The 17,441-nt window shown below is 35.4% G+C and overlaps 1 protein-coding gene across 1 annotated transcript; it reads right to left on the minus strand.

The window, feature by feature from the left end:
- Positions 1–590: 590 nt before the first annotated feature.
- LOC145270886 (uncharacterized) lies at positions 591–16,853 on the minus strand. The gene is made up of 2 exons (XM_080126439.1): positions 16,099–16,853; positions 591–1,631 (listed from the first exon to the last, which is right to left on the minus strand). Exon 2 carries the CDS (start codon positions 1,447–1,449, stop codon positions 646–648), a length of 804 nt encoding a protein of 267 aa, XP_079982565.1. The 5' UTR covers positions 1,450–1,631; positions 16,099–16,853; the 3' UTR covers positions 591–645.
- Between the last annotated feature and the right edge of the window lie 588 nt (positions 16,854–17,441).

Consider the following 17,441-nt stretch of genomic DNA (forward strand, 5'->3'; position numbering starts at 1 on the left):
GAACTGAAGATCTCCGAAAAAAAACAAAAAAACATTTCACTTAATTTGATAGAGTAGTTTTTTTGTGTTTTTTACAGCGGAAAACATGTTTTTATGACAGCACTTTGAAGGCAGACATCTTGGATTTTTTCTTAATTTTTGTTTGGATTTTAGAAACGCCACAGGAAGATAAATCCATGTAAAGCGCGGACATCCCCTCCCCATCTTTAATTCTAGCTTTTCTTCATAAAAATCGAACATTTTGCTCGGTATCATAACAAATTGTTTTTTCGCTGTAAAAAAAAAAAAACCTACTTGATGAAATTAAGTGAAATTTTTTATTCAGAGAATTTCGTTCCATAACGGATACGTACAATTTAATTATTTTTCGATATTTTCATTTTTTAATGTGTTGATTAAACTGTACAAGTACCTTTTACTTCAAACTAGATAAAAAATGTGAAACCTTAGAGTACAGAACTACCCTCACTTCTTTTTGCTACCAAATCATGGCGACTTTTATACCTGAAGAAGGTCGAAGGTTACATCGGCCGAAACGTTGTGCAGATAAGATGTGAGAATGATTGTTCGATTAATCGAAACAAAATAAATAATATTTCAACATTATTGATAACAAGACAAAGTTACAAGATATTGTCAAATTTGTCACGGTTCAACAACTTCCTGGAGTTCCGCTGGACTTTCGATAATTTGAATAATCATTTCGCCATCCAAAACAGACGGCGCGGTCGGGTCGTTCACCTTACACTGATGTATGTCAAAAAGTTTCCGATTGTCAATAACAAAACCGCATTCCTGGCACATAAAAAACTGTTTCTCAACAAGTTCTTCGTAGTCGGCGTCTGCTGTTTGGATTGATATTTCTCTAACGTCTTGAATCGAGCCAAGATCAGCATCAGTCGACACGATCTGAGAGGTTTTCGCCGTCTCGATCTCAACATTGTGGGCACGCATGTGTGACTTGAGCGTGAACTTATACTTGGTCGAATAGTTGCAATATGTGCACTTGTAAGGCGTGTCATAATTGTGCAACAGCATATGTGACGCCAGAGCCTGCGGGTCACTGAAATTTGTGCCGCACGTGTGACAAAGACTCGCGCTATTCTTTTTCAAATGTTTCCTCAAATGAGTTCTCAAATTACTGCGATCGTTTGTCGCAAAGTCACAAACATTGCAAGTGAACGGTTTTAATCCGGAATGTTTCAAAATGTGCACCTTCAGGTTTTTTTTCCACGCTGTCCGAAAATCACACAATTCACACTTGTAGCATCGTTCCCCCGTGTGGATCCGATTATGGTGTTCTAAGTCTCGTGGTGAACCAGTGCGGAAGTCGCAGTTCATACAGCATAACGGCTTTGCAGGGTTCCCGCTGCACTTGTGGCTTTCGATTTCCACTGCATTCTTAAAACCAAGCTGGCAGCTAGGACATCTGTGCGGACGTTGCACCATTCGGCATGCGAAATCCTGATGAAACTTGAGCGTCAATTGCGTAGCGAATGTCTTGAAGCAGTCTTTGCACTGATTCGTTTTCACTTCCTTCCCAGACGTGTGTAACTGCTTTTCATGGCGTTGCAGGTGATGCGCGTGGAAGAACGCAGCGGAACAGAAAGAACATTTATAATGGCGTTCGTCTACAAGAAATTGAAAACAAATTGATATTAAAATTGAAAACATAAATGGGTCAAAGTTCACCATTACGCCAACTGGAGACGTCTCAACATTTTGCAATAAATCAACAACTTTTAAAGGTTTTCGAGTATGCTGAACACAGATATCACCGGGAAAATTAGCGCAGACAAATAGTTTTCGAGATATAAATATCTGAATCGTGCAATGTAATTTCTAGTAGTTTGAATTGGCCGCCATCTTTGTTGTTTCAATGAAATGGGATAGTGAGCATGCGATATGTGTTGTTATGTTTAACGGTTATTCAACGCTATTTCTTTCGGGATAAACATCCCCCCACCTCCCAATGTTAAGAACGGCTTTTAGAATAACCCCCCTCCCCATGTTAATAACGGCTTTCGGAATAAACATCCCCCACACCTCCTGATGTTAATAACGGCTTTTGGAATAAACGCCCCCCCCCTTCTCCATGTTAAGAATGGCTTTCGGAATAAACATCTCCCACTTCCCCATGTTAAGAATGGCTTTCGGAATAAACATACATCTCCCCATGTTAAGAATGGCTTTCGGAATAAACATACACCTCCACATGCTAAGAACGGCTCTCAGAATAAACATACACTTCTCCATGCTAAGAACGGCTTTCAGAATAAACATACACTTCCCCATGTTAAGAACGGCTTTCGGTATGACACCCCCCCACCCACTTCCCCATGTTAAGAACGGCTTTTGCAATAAACATCTCCCCACCTCCTCATGTTAAGAACGGCTTTCAGAATTGCGTTGAGTCAACTACACAGATCATCCGCTCACTGCAGCGTGCGCACGCATGCTCAATATACCATTTCATGGAAACAACAAAGATGGCGGCCAAATAAAACTACTAGAAATTATGTAACAAAATACAGAATATTTATATCTCAAACTATTTGACTGCGCTAATTTTCCCTATGGTATTTGTTTTCAGCATACCAAGTCGTCATTTTTTTAAGAAATTATTGAGGCGTCTTCAGTTGGCATAACGGTGAACAGTGACCAAAAAATGGGTACAATGCTATAGTATGCAAGATACTTACAATTAATTAATATTAAGATTTATTAACTTTATATTATATATCTATAAAAGCGAAAGTGTCTGTGTGTCAGTTTGTGTATATTTTCCTACGCAATAACTCTGTCAATTTTCAGTCTACAGACTCGAAATTTGATATACAACGCACTGAGATTTGGGAAAATCTTTATAATTCGTTTTTGGCCAGAAATTTGGCTGTTAAGAGGTAAAAGTTCAACGATTTGACCTTTGAGAACTCTACCAAACTCTTCCGGCAATTTTGGGTCTAAACACTTCAAATTTTAGATATAGGTTCTTTGGACATGGATCTAACTTAATAACTTGATTTGATCCCAAAGTAGTAAATGTTAAGGGGTCATAATAGGGGTCAAAGTTTTAAAAAATTTGACCTCTGCGGTCTCTACCAAATTATTCAGACAATTTCTGGTCTAAACATTTGAAATTTTACATAAAAGGGTATTCAGAGATAGGGCAAGCTTTTTAATCGGTTTGGGTCGAAAATTTGAGCTATAAATATATGTATGTATGTTTGCGTGTCTGCCTGAAACTTTTGACAGAGGCAACGGATTTTCACAAGATCTATATTGTTTTGAAGCTTGACCCTTCAGACGACAAATACCGAAAAATTGGTTAAAACATTAATTTCTTCACCCTCAACTGGGTGCTTTTCAGCAGGGAGGTGTCGCCTTTTTTTGAAAGTCATCCCCTCTTTTCGATTATCTAGCCTTAATTTAAACCTATGCCACTTCTGGTTTGCCGGTGGTCATAACAGCAAAGACATCACGTTTTTTTGCTGTTCTTTTCCTCCATCGCGGTACAGGTTCGAGCCTGCCTTCCTACTACAAACTTTTTTTTTTTTTTGCTCAACACACACCTCCAAACACCCGGGCAACGCCGGGCACCCATGCTAGTATTATATATACTATATATTACATAGTGGCATTTGTCTACAAGAAATTGAATAGAATGATATTAATTATATACGTTCTTTAAAAATTTGGTTATTAATTAAATAATAAATTAAATACTTTATATTAACATTTATTTACTTTATTATTGCATTTACTGGATGGAATTCGTTTACAAGAAATTGAAAACCAATTGATACAAATTAAATACTTTTTATAAACATTTATTAATTAATTAAACAATAGTTTAAACAAATGAAGCATGGTTCCACATGAGTGCACAGTAGACGAGGCATAAAAAAAAATTACTAAGTTCAGCATCCCCCCCCCCACTGAGCCCTAAAAGTCCCCCGGGGAACGTCAAATCCTGGTGAAAATGTACAAACGGTGCAGTTTTAGGCCTTAACATATTTAAATTTGAGTTCTGCACCCTGCGAAAAAAGAAATGACTAAGTCCATCATTTGCCTTCCCCCCCTTCCCCCTGTTCAGCCCCAAAAGTCGCCAAGGTCTTAACATATTTAAATTTGGGTTCCGCACCATGCAAAACTGCTAAATAAACTATTTACTAAACATACACAGAAAATTTTGACATAGACAGAAAATTTTGGACAAACATGGTAAAATAGTCCCCAAAAAAACTATTCGCAACCAGATTTTCAAAGATACTATGGATTGAGTTGGGCAGCAACATGTCTGATCATATTACACTTGAATTTCTGCATGTCAGTACAATCAGGAAAGCAGGGGCCTGGAAGGAAATTCCAAAGTGCAGCAGTCCGAGGGAAAAAGCTATTTGAGTAGAATGTTTTTTTTTTTTGTTTTTTTTACTCATGTTCACCCCTTACAAAGCATATCGCCACTTTGACGTAAGGGGCTACTATTTGGGGCCATGTCTAGGAAAGATTAACAAGATATTTGTTTGTTACAGTTAAACTTCTGCATATCAGTACAGCCAGGACAGCAGGCAGCAGGAAGGGAATTCCAAAGTCTAACTGTTCGAGGGAAGAAATTATTAGAATAGAAAGCTTTTCTGGCATTTAGGGATAACAACAGTGAAGGGGTGAGATCTTATTGCTAAGCGGGTTTTCGTGGATATGTACGTCGAGGGGATACAAGTGAAACGAGTTCATTAGAACACATTCCATTAAAATATTTGTAAAACAGGCACAGTGATGCAACATTGTGGCGATGGGACAGGGGTTGGAGCTTAGTTGACAAAGTGGGACCGATTATATCGAAAACTCTTTTTTGGACCCTATACAAGAGGGAGATGCTAATGGTAGATGCACCAGCCCAGATGTGGCAACAATACTCCATGCATGGGTGGATGATGGCCTTTTAAAGGTGCAGGATACTCTCAGGTGCGAGTAGTTTTCTAGCTCGATAAAGGGAACCCACCTTTTTTGCAGCAGCCTTTGCAATGTCTTCTATGTATTTGTTCCAGTTCATATTGCCCACAAATGTTAGGCTGAGGAGTTTGAATGTAGAATTATCAGGTAGGGTACTATTTGTCATAAATATAGGGGTTGGAGAGGCGTCTTGTAATTGTTAAATGAGAGCAGCTTAGTTGTACTAGCTGCATTATACTATATATTAAATGTTGCCATCCATTTGCGGCCCCATTCTACTATAGTCTGGAGGTCATTTTCTAACGATTCGGACATTGTCTTAGATTTATGTACATCTGTTCGTTCCTCATGCTTATTATAGGGCATTGTATCATCAGCAAATATACCCATCTCAGATACAATATTATCAGGGAGGTCGTTTATGAATATCATGAATAATAATGCTCCAAGGATCAACCCTTGAGATACTTCCGCATTAATGTTATGCTGCTTGGATGTACGTCTGACAACCTGTATGCTTTTATTGTTTAAGAAGGATCTAATTTTATTTAGTATACGTCCAGTTATATCATACAATTTAATTTTCATTGGCAGCCCTTTATGCCAGACTTTTTCAAAGGCCTTGCATATATCAAGGGCTACAATCCTGGCTTCGTCCGCCTTATCCAGTACTCTTTTTTGGACCCTATACAAGAGGGAGAGACTAGTGGTAGATGCATCAGCCTAGAAGCGGCAACAATACTCCATGCATGGGCGAATGACGGCTTTGTACAGATACTGGATACTCTCAGGTGTGAGTAGTCTTCTAGCTCGATAGAGGGAACCGACATTCTTTGCAGCAGCCTTTGCAATGTCCTCAATGTATTTGTTCCAGTTCATATTATCCGCAGGGGAGGTGTCTTGTAATTGTTAAAGGAGAGCAGCTTTGTTTTACTAGCTTTGAATGTAACCATCCATTTGCGGCCGCATTCCACTACAATCTTTACAACATTTCTACAGTGAAGGGGTGGGATTTTGCTGCCTGTCAAGTTTGTAATGGGTATTGTCATTGAAGGGGTACTAGTGCTCGGAGTTCGTTTCTGTGATGGGAGAGAGGTTGGAGTTTAGTTGATAGTTCATATATATATATATATATATATATATATATATATACATATAAGTAAATTCTTGGTACAGCAAAATGGAAGGAGAAATTTCAGAGGAAACATAATTTAATTTAAATACCAAAGAAAACAAAAAAAACGGGCAGGTGAAATTATTAAAATTTCCTTAAGGCCTTATTATAAATATAATAAAAACTACTATTGAACGTAAAATTGCTACATTTAATACTGTTAAACATATCGGTCCATCACGTTGTCTCATTTATTTAAAATTACCATGGTTAGGTCCTGTTGGCCTTCATATTGTTAAAAGGATTTCTTCTGCTACTCAACGTTGTTTTCCAGCTACTATGCTTAGAGTAGTTTACACAACTCGAACCTTTTTCTCTTCTTTTCGTAAAGATGTTTTGCCAACCATTCAAAAGAATTCTGTTGTTTATAAATTTGTTTGTCAGTGTGGAGCTGACTACGTTGGCAAAACATCCCAAAGATTGGAAATGAGAATATCCCAACACATCCCTCGGGATATTCGACTACACCAGGTTTCGAGAACATCCGGGCACTCCCAAGCTCATGAGTCCGCCATCGGCAATCACCTGATGAGTATAAATAGGTGTTCTGATCAATATTCCGATGGGTGGTTTTATGTTTTATACAGTGCGAGGTCGAACTATCATCTCAATATCATTGAGGCGTTAGTCATTAACAACTCTCGACCTAGCCTGTGTAGACAAAAGATTTTGAAACATCAGTTGGATATATTTATTGATTTAAAACCACCTGAACAATGAGATTTTTTTTTCTCACTGTGCTTCTAACTAAAACCAAATTCCCTTCTTTCCTCATTCGATTCTTAGTTTTTAATTTATCATTCTGACGTTTCCTCTTAGAAGGTCAGACGATAAGGCGTTAAGGAAATTTTAATAATTTCACCTGCCCGTTTTTTCGTTTTCTTTGGTATTTAAATTAAATTATGTTTCCTCTGATATATATATATATATATATAAGAAATGAAAACTTTAAGTTGAAATTTACAATCAAATTTATTGCTCAACAGGATACTCCAAAAAACAATTTACAAAGTGCTTATTCTGCGGACTTTCAATTCAAAGAAAGTGTTGTATTAGAGATAGGGGTGTTATGTCTGTGTGTGGTTGTATGCGCGCACGTGTGTGTGTTTTAATGCGTCGGGTCTGATTTATGTGTGGGTGTGTGTATGTGTATGGGTGTGCATGCGAGTGTACCTTGCATTTCATGTTTTTGTGTGATGGTATTAGGTTCTGTTCAGTTCAGGAGTGAATTTGGTGATGAAGTTTTTTTCCTGTGTAAGTAAATAAAAATAATTGTCTGTTTGGAAGATTGGCATTATTTTGAAGCTGTTTCCACTGCATGTGTGTACGTGTTTTGAAACATAGAGGTGTCTGTTATCTGCAATTTTGATGTTGCTCTTATTGAAAGTCCGCAGAATAAGCACTTTGACAATTGTTTTTTGGAGTATCCTGTCGAGCAATAGATTTGATTGTAAATTTCAACTTTTTTAGTTTTTATTTCTTTTCTCTTATAATAAGCTCTACTCTCTATTATTTGTGTATTGAGCTTTTTTTATTTGGTTGGGATTAAAATATTTATGTATAAATACTTGTTTTTTTATATTAGATCAGGTATTAGGTAAAATAGGTAAACATTGCATCTCCTTTGATTTCACTATATACATAATATTATATATATATATATATATATATACACACACATAATATATACATTGTATATATATATATATATATATATATACACTTGTTTATTGTTATATAAACATGGTCACATCCTGCTGCTACAAATAGCCACTTGATGATATCTGTTGTTTGATTGAAACAAGTGGCTATTTGTAGCAGCAGGATGTGACCATGTTTATATAACAATAAACAAGTATTATCAGCTCTTTTTATTGAGCACTATCTAACAACCTCGTTGAATTCATTAGTCCATTACTTTTGAATAAAAAAAAAACCCGAGTATATATATATATATATATATATATATAGACTTATATGTAATATACTGAGTTCGTGTAATTCAGTACATTTTCATATACCAATAGGTTTTAAGCCAAAAATGGTTGACTTAAGGAGTAAACTACAAAATTATCACATTTCATAACTGAGCATTAATATTGACATGGAAACAATTGTAACGTAAAATGAAATACACTTTTTGTTGCCATCAACACCTTGTCTTGAAGTCTTGATTTTGCACACACAGTATATATATATATATATATATATATATATATATATATATTTATTTCTTAATCTATATATATAAAAATGTAACTCTCGGTTAGTTCGCAATTAATAGTCTAAAAAACCACTGGACGGATGGCTTCCACGTTTTGGTATAATATGTTTACTATATCAATGTGTGTTTTTATATATTTCTTTTTAATTATAACATTATACTTAATTTTTCTATGATAAATAGGTGTTTTTCTTTGTATCGAGAGGCCATTTTTTTTATTTAGGGACAATTATTTATTACCGCTTCCTGTCACGTGACCAGTGTTATAATTTAGCGGTTTTCCTGCTAGATCTGGAGATTTCGGTTGCAATCTAGCGGGGAATTCTAGAAAATTTGGAGATATTTAGCACCCACACACCCGCAATTTTATTAAAAATACTTTAAAACATAAAATAAACTCATTCATGTAAGTAAAAAAAAGTAGCATTTATTGCCTTTGGTAACAATTATTTATTGATTATTTGTTTTGTTTTTCACCTTTTTTCCACTAACCATTCTTAAATCTTGCTATAAAATCGATTTTTCCAAGTACATTTTAGGGGGTGGGGGCATTCCAACCTCCAAAGTAAAAAGCAAGAAACAACAGCAAAAAAAAAAAAAAAGAAACTTATACCAATACAGTAGAATTTAATTATCTACCAACCTAAATACTTTTAACATGCTAAAACAAAGTTTTTTTGTTTTTTTATTTTTCTAATTTCAAAATATGTTGCACCATTATTGTGATGTTTAATTTGCAGTATATTTCAATTTAACTTTTATTATAAAAAGTTTGAGTTTATGATTTGTTTCCTGCAAAAAAAAAATACCCAAAAAAAACAGGCAACACTAGCTGATAAAATATGTAAGCCTTCTGGGGAGCTAACCGCTTCAATATAATTCCAGAAACATATAGTGAGAAAAAACGGAACATTTTATATATTGAGTATACTATATTTATAATTTTTTTATGGTTAAAAAGTTAAAATATGGAGTTTGGGGGGGGGTAGTTATTTTTGAAAATTTCAGACGATAAAAGTTAAAAATCTAGCGATTTTCTGGACATTTCTTTCTCCTGATCTCGCGTTTTTTTTTAAAATCTCAGTTGACAACATTGCATCACTAAAAAAACAAGAGGGGATGTAGGTATAGATAGGTGACAATCTTATAGACCAAAGCATCTCAGAGTGTATTCAATTGAAAAATTTCTAAGTCCAAACAAGAGGGGATGTAGGTATTGATAGATGGCAATCTTATAGACCAAGGCATCTCAGCGTGTATTCAATTGAAAAATTTCTAACTCCAAACAAGAGGGGATGTAGGTATTGATAGGTGACAATCTTATAGACCAAGGCATCTCAGCGTGTATTCAATTGAAAAATTTCTAAGTCCAAACAAGAGGGGATGTAGGTATAGATAGGTGACAATCTTATAGACCAAAGCATCTCAGAGTGTATTCAATTGAAAAATTTCTAAGTCCAAACAAGAGGGGATGTAGGTATAGATAGGTGACAATCTTATAGACCAAGGCATCTCAGAGTGTATTCAAGTGAAAAATTTCTAAGTCCAAACAAGAGGGGATGTAGGTATAGATAGGTGACAATCTTATAGACCAAAGCATCTCAGAGTGTATTCAAGTGAAAAATTTCTAAGTCCAAACAAGAGGGGATGTAGGTATAGATAGGTGACAATCTTATAGACCAAAGCATCTCAGAGTGTATTCAATTGAAAAATTTCTAAGTCCAAACAAGAGGGGATGTAGGTATAGATAGGTGAATATCTTATAGACCAAAGCATCTCAGAGTGTATTCAAGTGAAAAATTTCTAAGTCCAAACAAGAGGGGATGTAGGTATAGATAGGTGACAATCTTATAGACCAAAGCATCTCAGCGTGTATTCAAGTGAAAAATTTCTAACTCCAAACAAGAGGGGATGTAGGTATAGATAGGTGACAATCTTATAGACCAAGGCATCTCAGCGTGTATTCAATTGAAAAATTTCTAAGTCCAAACAAGAGGGGATGTAGGTATAGATAGGTGACAATCTTATAGACCAAAGCATCTCAGAGTGTATTCAATTGAAAAATTTCTAAGTCCAAACAAGAGGGGATGTAGGTATAGATAGGTGAATATCTTATAGACCAAAGCATCTCAGAGTGTATTCAAGTGAAAAATTTCTAAGTCCAAACAAGAGGGGATGTAGGTATAGATAGGTGACAATCTTATAGACCAAAGCATCTCAGAGTGTATTCAATTGAAAAATTTCTAAGTCCAAACAAGAGGGGATGTAGGTATTGATAGATGGCAATCTTATAGACCAAGGCATCTCAGCGTGTATTCAATTGAAAAATTTCTAACTCCAAACAAGAGGGGATGTAGGTATTGATAGGTGACAATCTTATAGACCAAGGCATCTCAGCGTGTATTCAATTGAAAAATTTCTAAGTCCAAACAAGAGGGGATGTAGGTATAGATAGGTGACAATCTTATAGACCAAAGCATCTCAGAGTGTATTCAATTGAAAAATTTCTAAGTCCAAACAAGAGGGGATGTAGGTATAGATAGGTGACAATCTTATAGACCAAGGCATCTCAGAGTGTATTCAAGTGAAAAATTTCTAAGTCCAAACAAGAGGGGATGTAGGTATAGATAGGTGACAATCTTATAGACCAAAGCATCTCAGAGTGTATTCAAGTGAAAAATTTCTAAGTCCAAACAAGAGGGGATGTAGGTATAGATAGGTGACAATCTTATAGACCAAAGCATCTCAGAGTGTATTCAATTGAAAAATTTCTAAGTCCAAACAAGAGGGGATGTTTCTAAGTCCAAACAAGAGGGGATGTAGGTATAGATAGGTGACAATCTTATAGACCAAAGCATCTCAGAGTGTATTCAAGTGAAAAATTTCTAAGTCCAAACAAGAGGGGATGTAGGTATAGATAGGTGACAATCTTATAGACCAAAGCATCTCAGAGTGTATTCAATTGAAAAATTTCTAAGTCCAAACAAGAGGGGATGTAGGTATAGATAGGTGAATATCTTATAGACCAAAGCATCTCAGAGTGTATTCAAGTGAAAAATTTCTAAGTCCAAACAAGAGGGGATGTAGGTATAGATAGGTGACAATCTTATAGACCAAAGCATCTCAGCGTGTATTCAAGTGAAAAATTTCTAACTCCAAACAAGAGGGGATGTAGGTATAGATAGGTGACAATCTTATAGACCAAGGCATCTCAGCGTGTATTCAATTGAAAAATTTCTAAGTCCAAACAAGAGGGGATGTAGGTATAGATAGGTGACAATCTTATAGACCAAAGCATCTCAGAGTGTATTCAATTGAAAAATTTCTAAGTCCAAACAAGAGGGGATGTAGGTATAGATAGGTGAATATCTTATAGACCAAAGCATCTCAGAGTGTATTCAAGTGAAAAATTTCTAAGTCCAAACAAGAGGGGATGTAGGTATAGATAGGTGACAATCTTATAGACCAAAGCATCTCAGAGTGTATTCAATTGAAAAATTTCTAAGTCCAAACAAGAGGGGATGTAGGTATAGATAGGTGACAATCTTATAGACCAAGGCATCTCAGAGTGTATTCAAGTGAAAAATTTCTAAGTCCAAACAAGAGGGGATGTAGGCATTGATAGATGGCAATCTTATAGACCAAGGCATCTCAGCGTGTATTCAAGTGAAAATTTTCCAAGTCGAAACAACAGGGGATGTAGGTATAGATAGGTGACAATCTTATAGACCAAGGCATCTCAGCGTGTATTCAAGTGAAAAATTTCTAAGTCCAAACAAGAGGGGATGTAGGTATTGATAGATGGCAATCTTATAGACCAAGGCATCTCAGCGTGTATTCAATTGAAAAATTTCTAACTCCAAACAAGAGGGGATGTAGGTATTGATAGGTGACAATCTTATAGACCAAGGCATCTCAGCGTGTATTCAATTGCAAAATTTCTAAGTCCAAACAAGAGGGGATGTAGGTATAGATAGGTGACAATCTTATAGACCAAAGCATCTCAGAGTGTATTCAATTGAAAAAATTCAAAGTCCAAACAAGAGGGGATGTAGGTATAGATAGGTGACAATCTTATAGACCAAGGCATCTCAGAGTGTATTCAAGTGAAAAATTTCTAAGTCCAAACAAGAGGGGATGTAGGTATAGATAGGTGACAATCTTATAGACCAAAGCATCTCAGAGTGTATTCAAGTGAAAAATTTCTAAGTCCAAACAAGAGGGGATGTAGGTATAGATAGGTGACAATCTTATAGACCAAAGCATCTCAGAGTGTATTCAATTGAAAAATTTCTAAGTCCAAACAAGAGGGGATGTAGGTATAGATAGGTGAATATCTTATAGACCAAAGCATCTCAGAGTGTATTCAAGTGAAAAATTTCTAAGTCCAAACAAGAGGGGATGTAGGTATAGATAGGTGACAATCTTATAGACCAAAGCATCTCAGCGTGTATTCAAGTGAAAAATTTCTAACTCCAAACAAGAGGGGATGTAGGTATAGATAGGTGACAATCTTATAGACCAAGGCATCTCAGAGTGTATTCAATTGAAAAATTTCTAAGTCCAAACAAGAGGGGATGTAGGTATAGATAGGTGACAATCTTATAGACCAAAGCATCTCAGAGTGTATTCAATTGAAAAATTTCTAAGTCCAAACAAGAGGGGATGTAGGTATAGATAGGTGACAATCTTATAGACCAAAGCATCTCAGCGTGTATTCAAGTGAAAAATTTCTAACTCCAAACAAGAGGGGATGTAGGCATTGATAGATGGCAATCTTATAGACCAAGGCATCTCAGCGTGTATTCAAGTGAAAAATTTCTAAGTCCAAACAAGAGGGGATGTAGGTATTGATAGATGGCAATCTTATAGACCAAGGCATCTCAGCGTGTATTCAATTGAAAAATTTCTAACTCCAAACAAGAGGGGATGTAGGTATAGATAGGTGACAATCTTATAGACCAAGGCATCTCAGCGTGTATTCAATTGAAAAATTTCTAAGTCCAAACAAGAGGGGATGTAGGTATAGATAGGTGACAATCTTATAGACCAAAGCATCTCAGAGTGTATTCAATTGAAAAATTTCTAAGTCCAAACAAGAGGGGATGTAGGTATAGATAGGTGACAATCTTATAGACCAAAGCATCTCAGAGTGTATTCAAGTGAAAAATTTCTAAGTCCAAACAAGAGGGGATGTAGGTATAGATAGGTGACAATCTTATAGACCAAAGCATCTCAGAGTGTATTCAATTGAAAAAGTTCTAAGTCCAAACAAGAGGGGATGTAGGTATAGATAGGTGAATATCTTATAGACCAAAGCATCTCAGAGTGTATTCAAGTGAAAAATTTCTAAGTCCAAACAAGAGGGGATGTAGGTATAGATAGGTCACAATCTTATAGACCAAAGCATCTCAGCGTGTATTCAAGTGAAAAATTTCTAAGTCCAAAGAAAGGGGATGTAGGTATTGATAGGTTACAATCTTATAGACCAAGGCATCTCAGCGTGTATTCAAGTGAAAAATTTCTAAGTCCAAACAAGAGGGGATGTAGGTATTGATAGATGGCAATCTTATAGACCAAGGCATCTCAGCGTGTATTCAATTGAAAAATTTCTAACTCCAAACAAGAGGGGATGTAGGTATAGATAGGTGACAATCTTATAGACCAAGGCATCTCAGCGTGTATTCAATTGAAAAATTTCTAAGTCCAAACAAGAGGGGATGTAGGTATAGATAGGTGACAATCTTATAGACCAAAGCATCTCAGAGTGTATTCAATTGAAAAATTTCTAAGTCCAAACAAGAGGGGATGTAGGTATAGATAGGTGACAATCTTATAGACCAAAGCATCTCAGAGTGTATTCAAGTGAAAAATTTCTAAGTCCAAACAAGAGGGGATGTAGGTATAGATAGGTGACAATCTTATAGACCAAAGCATCTCAGAGTGTATTCAATTGAAAAAGTTCTAAGTCCAAACAAGAGGGGATGTAGGTATAGATAGGTGAATATCTTATAGACCAAAGCATCTCAGAGTGTATTCAAGTGAAAAATTTCTAAGTCCAAACAAGAGGGGATGTAGGTATAGATAGGTCACAATCTTATAGACCAAAGCATCTCAGCGTGTATTCAAGTGAAAAATTTCTAAGTCCAAACAAAGGGGATGTAGGTATTGATAGGTTACAATCTTATAGACCAAGGCATCTCAGCGTGTATTCAAGTGAAAAATTTCTAAGTCCAAACAAGAGGGGATGTAGGTATTGATAGATGGCAATCTTATAGACCAAGGCATCTCAGCGTGTATTCAATTGAAAAATTTCTAACTCCAAACAAGAGGGGATGTAGGTATAGATAGGTGACAATCTTATAGACCAAGGCATCTCAGCGTGTATTCAAGTGAAAAATTTCTAAGTCCAAACAAGAGGGGATGTAGGTATAGATAGGTGACAATCTTATAGACCAAAGCATCTCAGAGTGTATTCAATTGAAAAATTTCTAAGTCCAAACAAGAGGGGATGTAGGTATAGATAGGTGACAATCTTATAGACCAAAGCATCTCAGAGTGTATTCAAGTGAAAAATTTCTAAGTCCAAACAAGAGGGGATGTAGGTATAGATAGGTGACAATCTTATAGACCAAAGCATCTCAGAGTGTATTCAATTGAAAAAGTTCTAAGTCCAAACAAGAGGGGATGTAGGTATAGATAGGTGAATATCTTATAGACCAAAGCATCTCAGAGTGTATTCAAGTGAAAAATTTCTAAGTCCAAACAAGAGGGGATGTAGGTATAGATAGGTCACAATCTTATAGACCAAGGCATCTCAGCGTGTATTCAAGTGAAAAATTTCTAAGTCCAAACAAAGGGGATGTAGGTATTGATAGGTTACAATCTTATAGACCAAGGCATCTCAGCGTGTATTCAAGTGAAAAATTTCTAAGTCGAAACAAAGGGGATGTAGGTATAGATAGGTGACAATCTTATAGACCAAGGCAAGTCAACGTGTATTCAAATGAAAATTTCTAAGTCCTTACAGGGGCGGACGTTGGTATAGGTAGATGAGGAGCTACTAGACCAACACATGTCCACGAGTATTCAATTTAAATTTCTAAGTTCAAAACAGTGTAAATAAGTGTCTGGAAGTGGCCGATCGACGCCTACTGCCATGTTGGGTGCATGTAGGCGTAGCAAAATGCCTTCTAATCTGCTAGGCACATCGGGACTTAGTTTATTTTCTGTCCTTTCTCTGCACCGTGTAGGTTGGCGTCTGGATGTGCCTCATCGATGCCTTGGCATATAAACGTGTAATCAAGTTAAAACTTCTAACTTCAAAACGGGAGTTAGGTACCGGTAAATGAGAAGCTTATCAATCTAGACATGTTGAAATTTATAAGTTCACACATAGTGGATAGCAAGGCGAGGAATAGGGATATAGAATAAGAAAAGAGAGATAGACAGATCTAGATAAATACAGAGGTATAAAGAGATACAGGCAAGGGAGATACATTTCATGATTCAACTTATATGCTAATAAGAAATAGTTGGTATATCAGGAACACAAGCATTGTATTTACTAGTTAATTTTACATCAGAATACACTTGTAGATTTTATGTAGCTTTTTTTCTATAGGGAACATGCAAATAGCACACATAACATCTAGACATATAAATATATACATAAAACAATTACAGTTATGAGATATATCTGAACTAATCCAAAAAGACAATAATGATGAATATCATCACTTACCTTGGAAAATTATCCAGGCTGTATGCCTACTCACATTCCATCAAACACCAGAAAATCATGAGCAATTGCTTGGTTGATTTTTTTTATTTTTTTTATTTTTATTTTTTTCATACACATTTGTAATTGTGTCTTGTTTTATCAAGTATTTTTGTAGTTAATCTGTGGTGTTGGGAGAGGTGTTAACATGAATCAATTTTGCTTAACATTTTTTATTATGTATATTTTTTCAGTTTACAGAGTCATTCCAGTACCAAGTCTGACACTGTAATTGCTTGAAAAGTATTGCATTGGGAAGGAATCTTTTTTTTTTTTTTTTTTTTTTTTTGAGGTGTGCAGGAATTTCAGTAGGGGATGTTTCTACTGATTTCAGATTCCAAGACAGCAAATTTGTATTTTATTGTTTGTGCATTCTTTTATCAAGTTTTTACAGATGTTTTTGTGTTATGAAAGTGAAAATGAATGAGTTGCAAAGACATTTACATTTTTGCATTCTTTTTTTAATTCTTCACCTTTTTTGTTTTAATGTCCCAAGAGTGAACCAAGACGGATGAGTCTTATTCAGCAGAGTCGAAAAAAACAGGTTACCTTTGATTGTCCTCAATGGATTTGTCCATAGTATAATGTGTCCAAGTTATTGCCCTAATAAAGTGAGAACCATACCCCAAAACTAATGCAGAACTCTACTTAATTAAATGAGCACTCTCAAAGACAATTTATCTAACATAATTTTGAAATATGTTTTATAAAGTTACCATAGAGCTCTCAAATATATTAGGCACTCAAATAGGAAATTTGTTTCAAATACTTGTCATATATATATATATATATATATATATATATATATATATATATATATATATATATATTAAAAACTTACAGTATATCTATACTTACATATTGACATTTAGGTTTTCAAAACATACTGCAGAGCTCCTCATGTTTTCTGAATTTTATGCTTTCGTCTACTAATCTATTGAGCACTCTTAAGTATATTTGTGTAGCTGAATTGCCATACATGTTTTTGAAAGTGTATATTTAGCTCTACTAATGTATTGTACTCTGTCAAAATAAATTTATGCAGTTGAAATGCCATATCTGTTTCTCAAATGTTTTATTTAGCTCTACTAATATATTGAGCACTCTGGAAGTAGATTTGTCTAAAATAATTGCAAAAATGTTTCCAACTCTTACTACAAAGCTCTTTAAATGCATTGAGCACTCTTAAAGTAAAATCGTCTTGTATAATTAAACAAAGCAATTTTTAAACTTACTACACAGCTATATAAAACTATGGAGCACATGCAAGCATCATTGGTATATATATAGATCACATAATTATTAGA

Source organism: Euprymna scolopes, chromosome 46, assembly GCF_053919585.1.
Source record: "Euprymna scolopes isolate OS-2025 chromosome 46, ASM5391958v1, whole genome shotgun sequence".
Lineage (NCBI taxonomy): Eukaryota > Metazoa > Mollusca > Cephalopoda > Sepiida > Sepiolidae > Euprymna > Euprymna scolopes.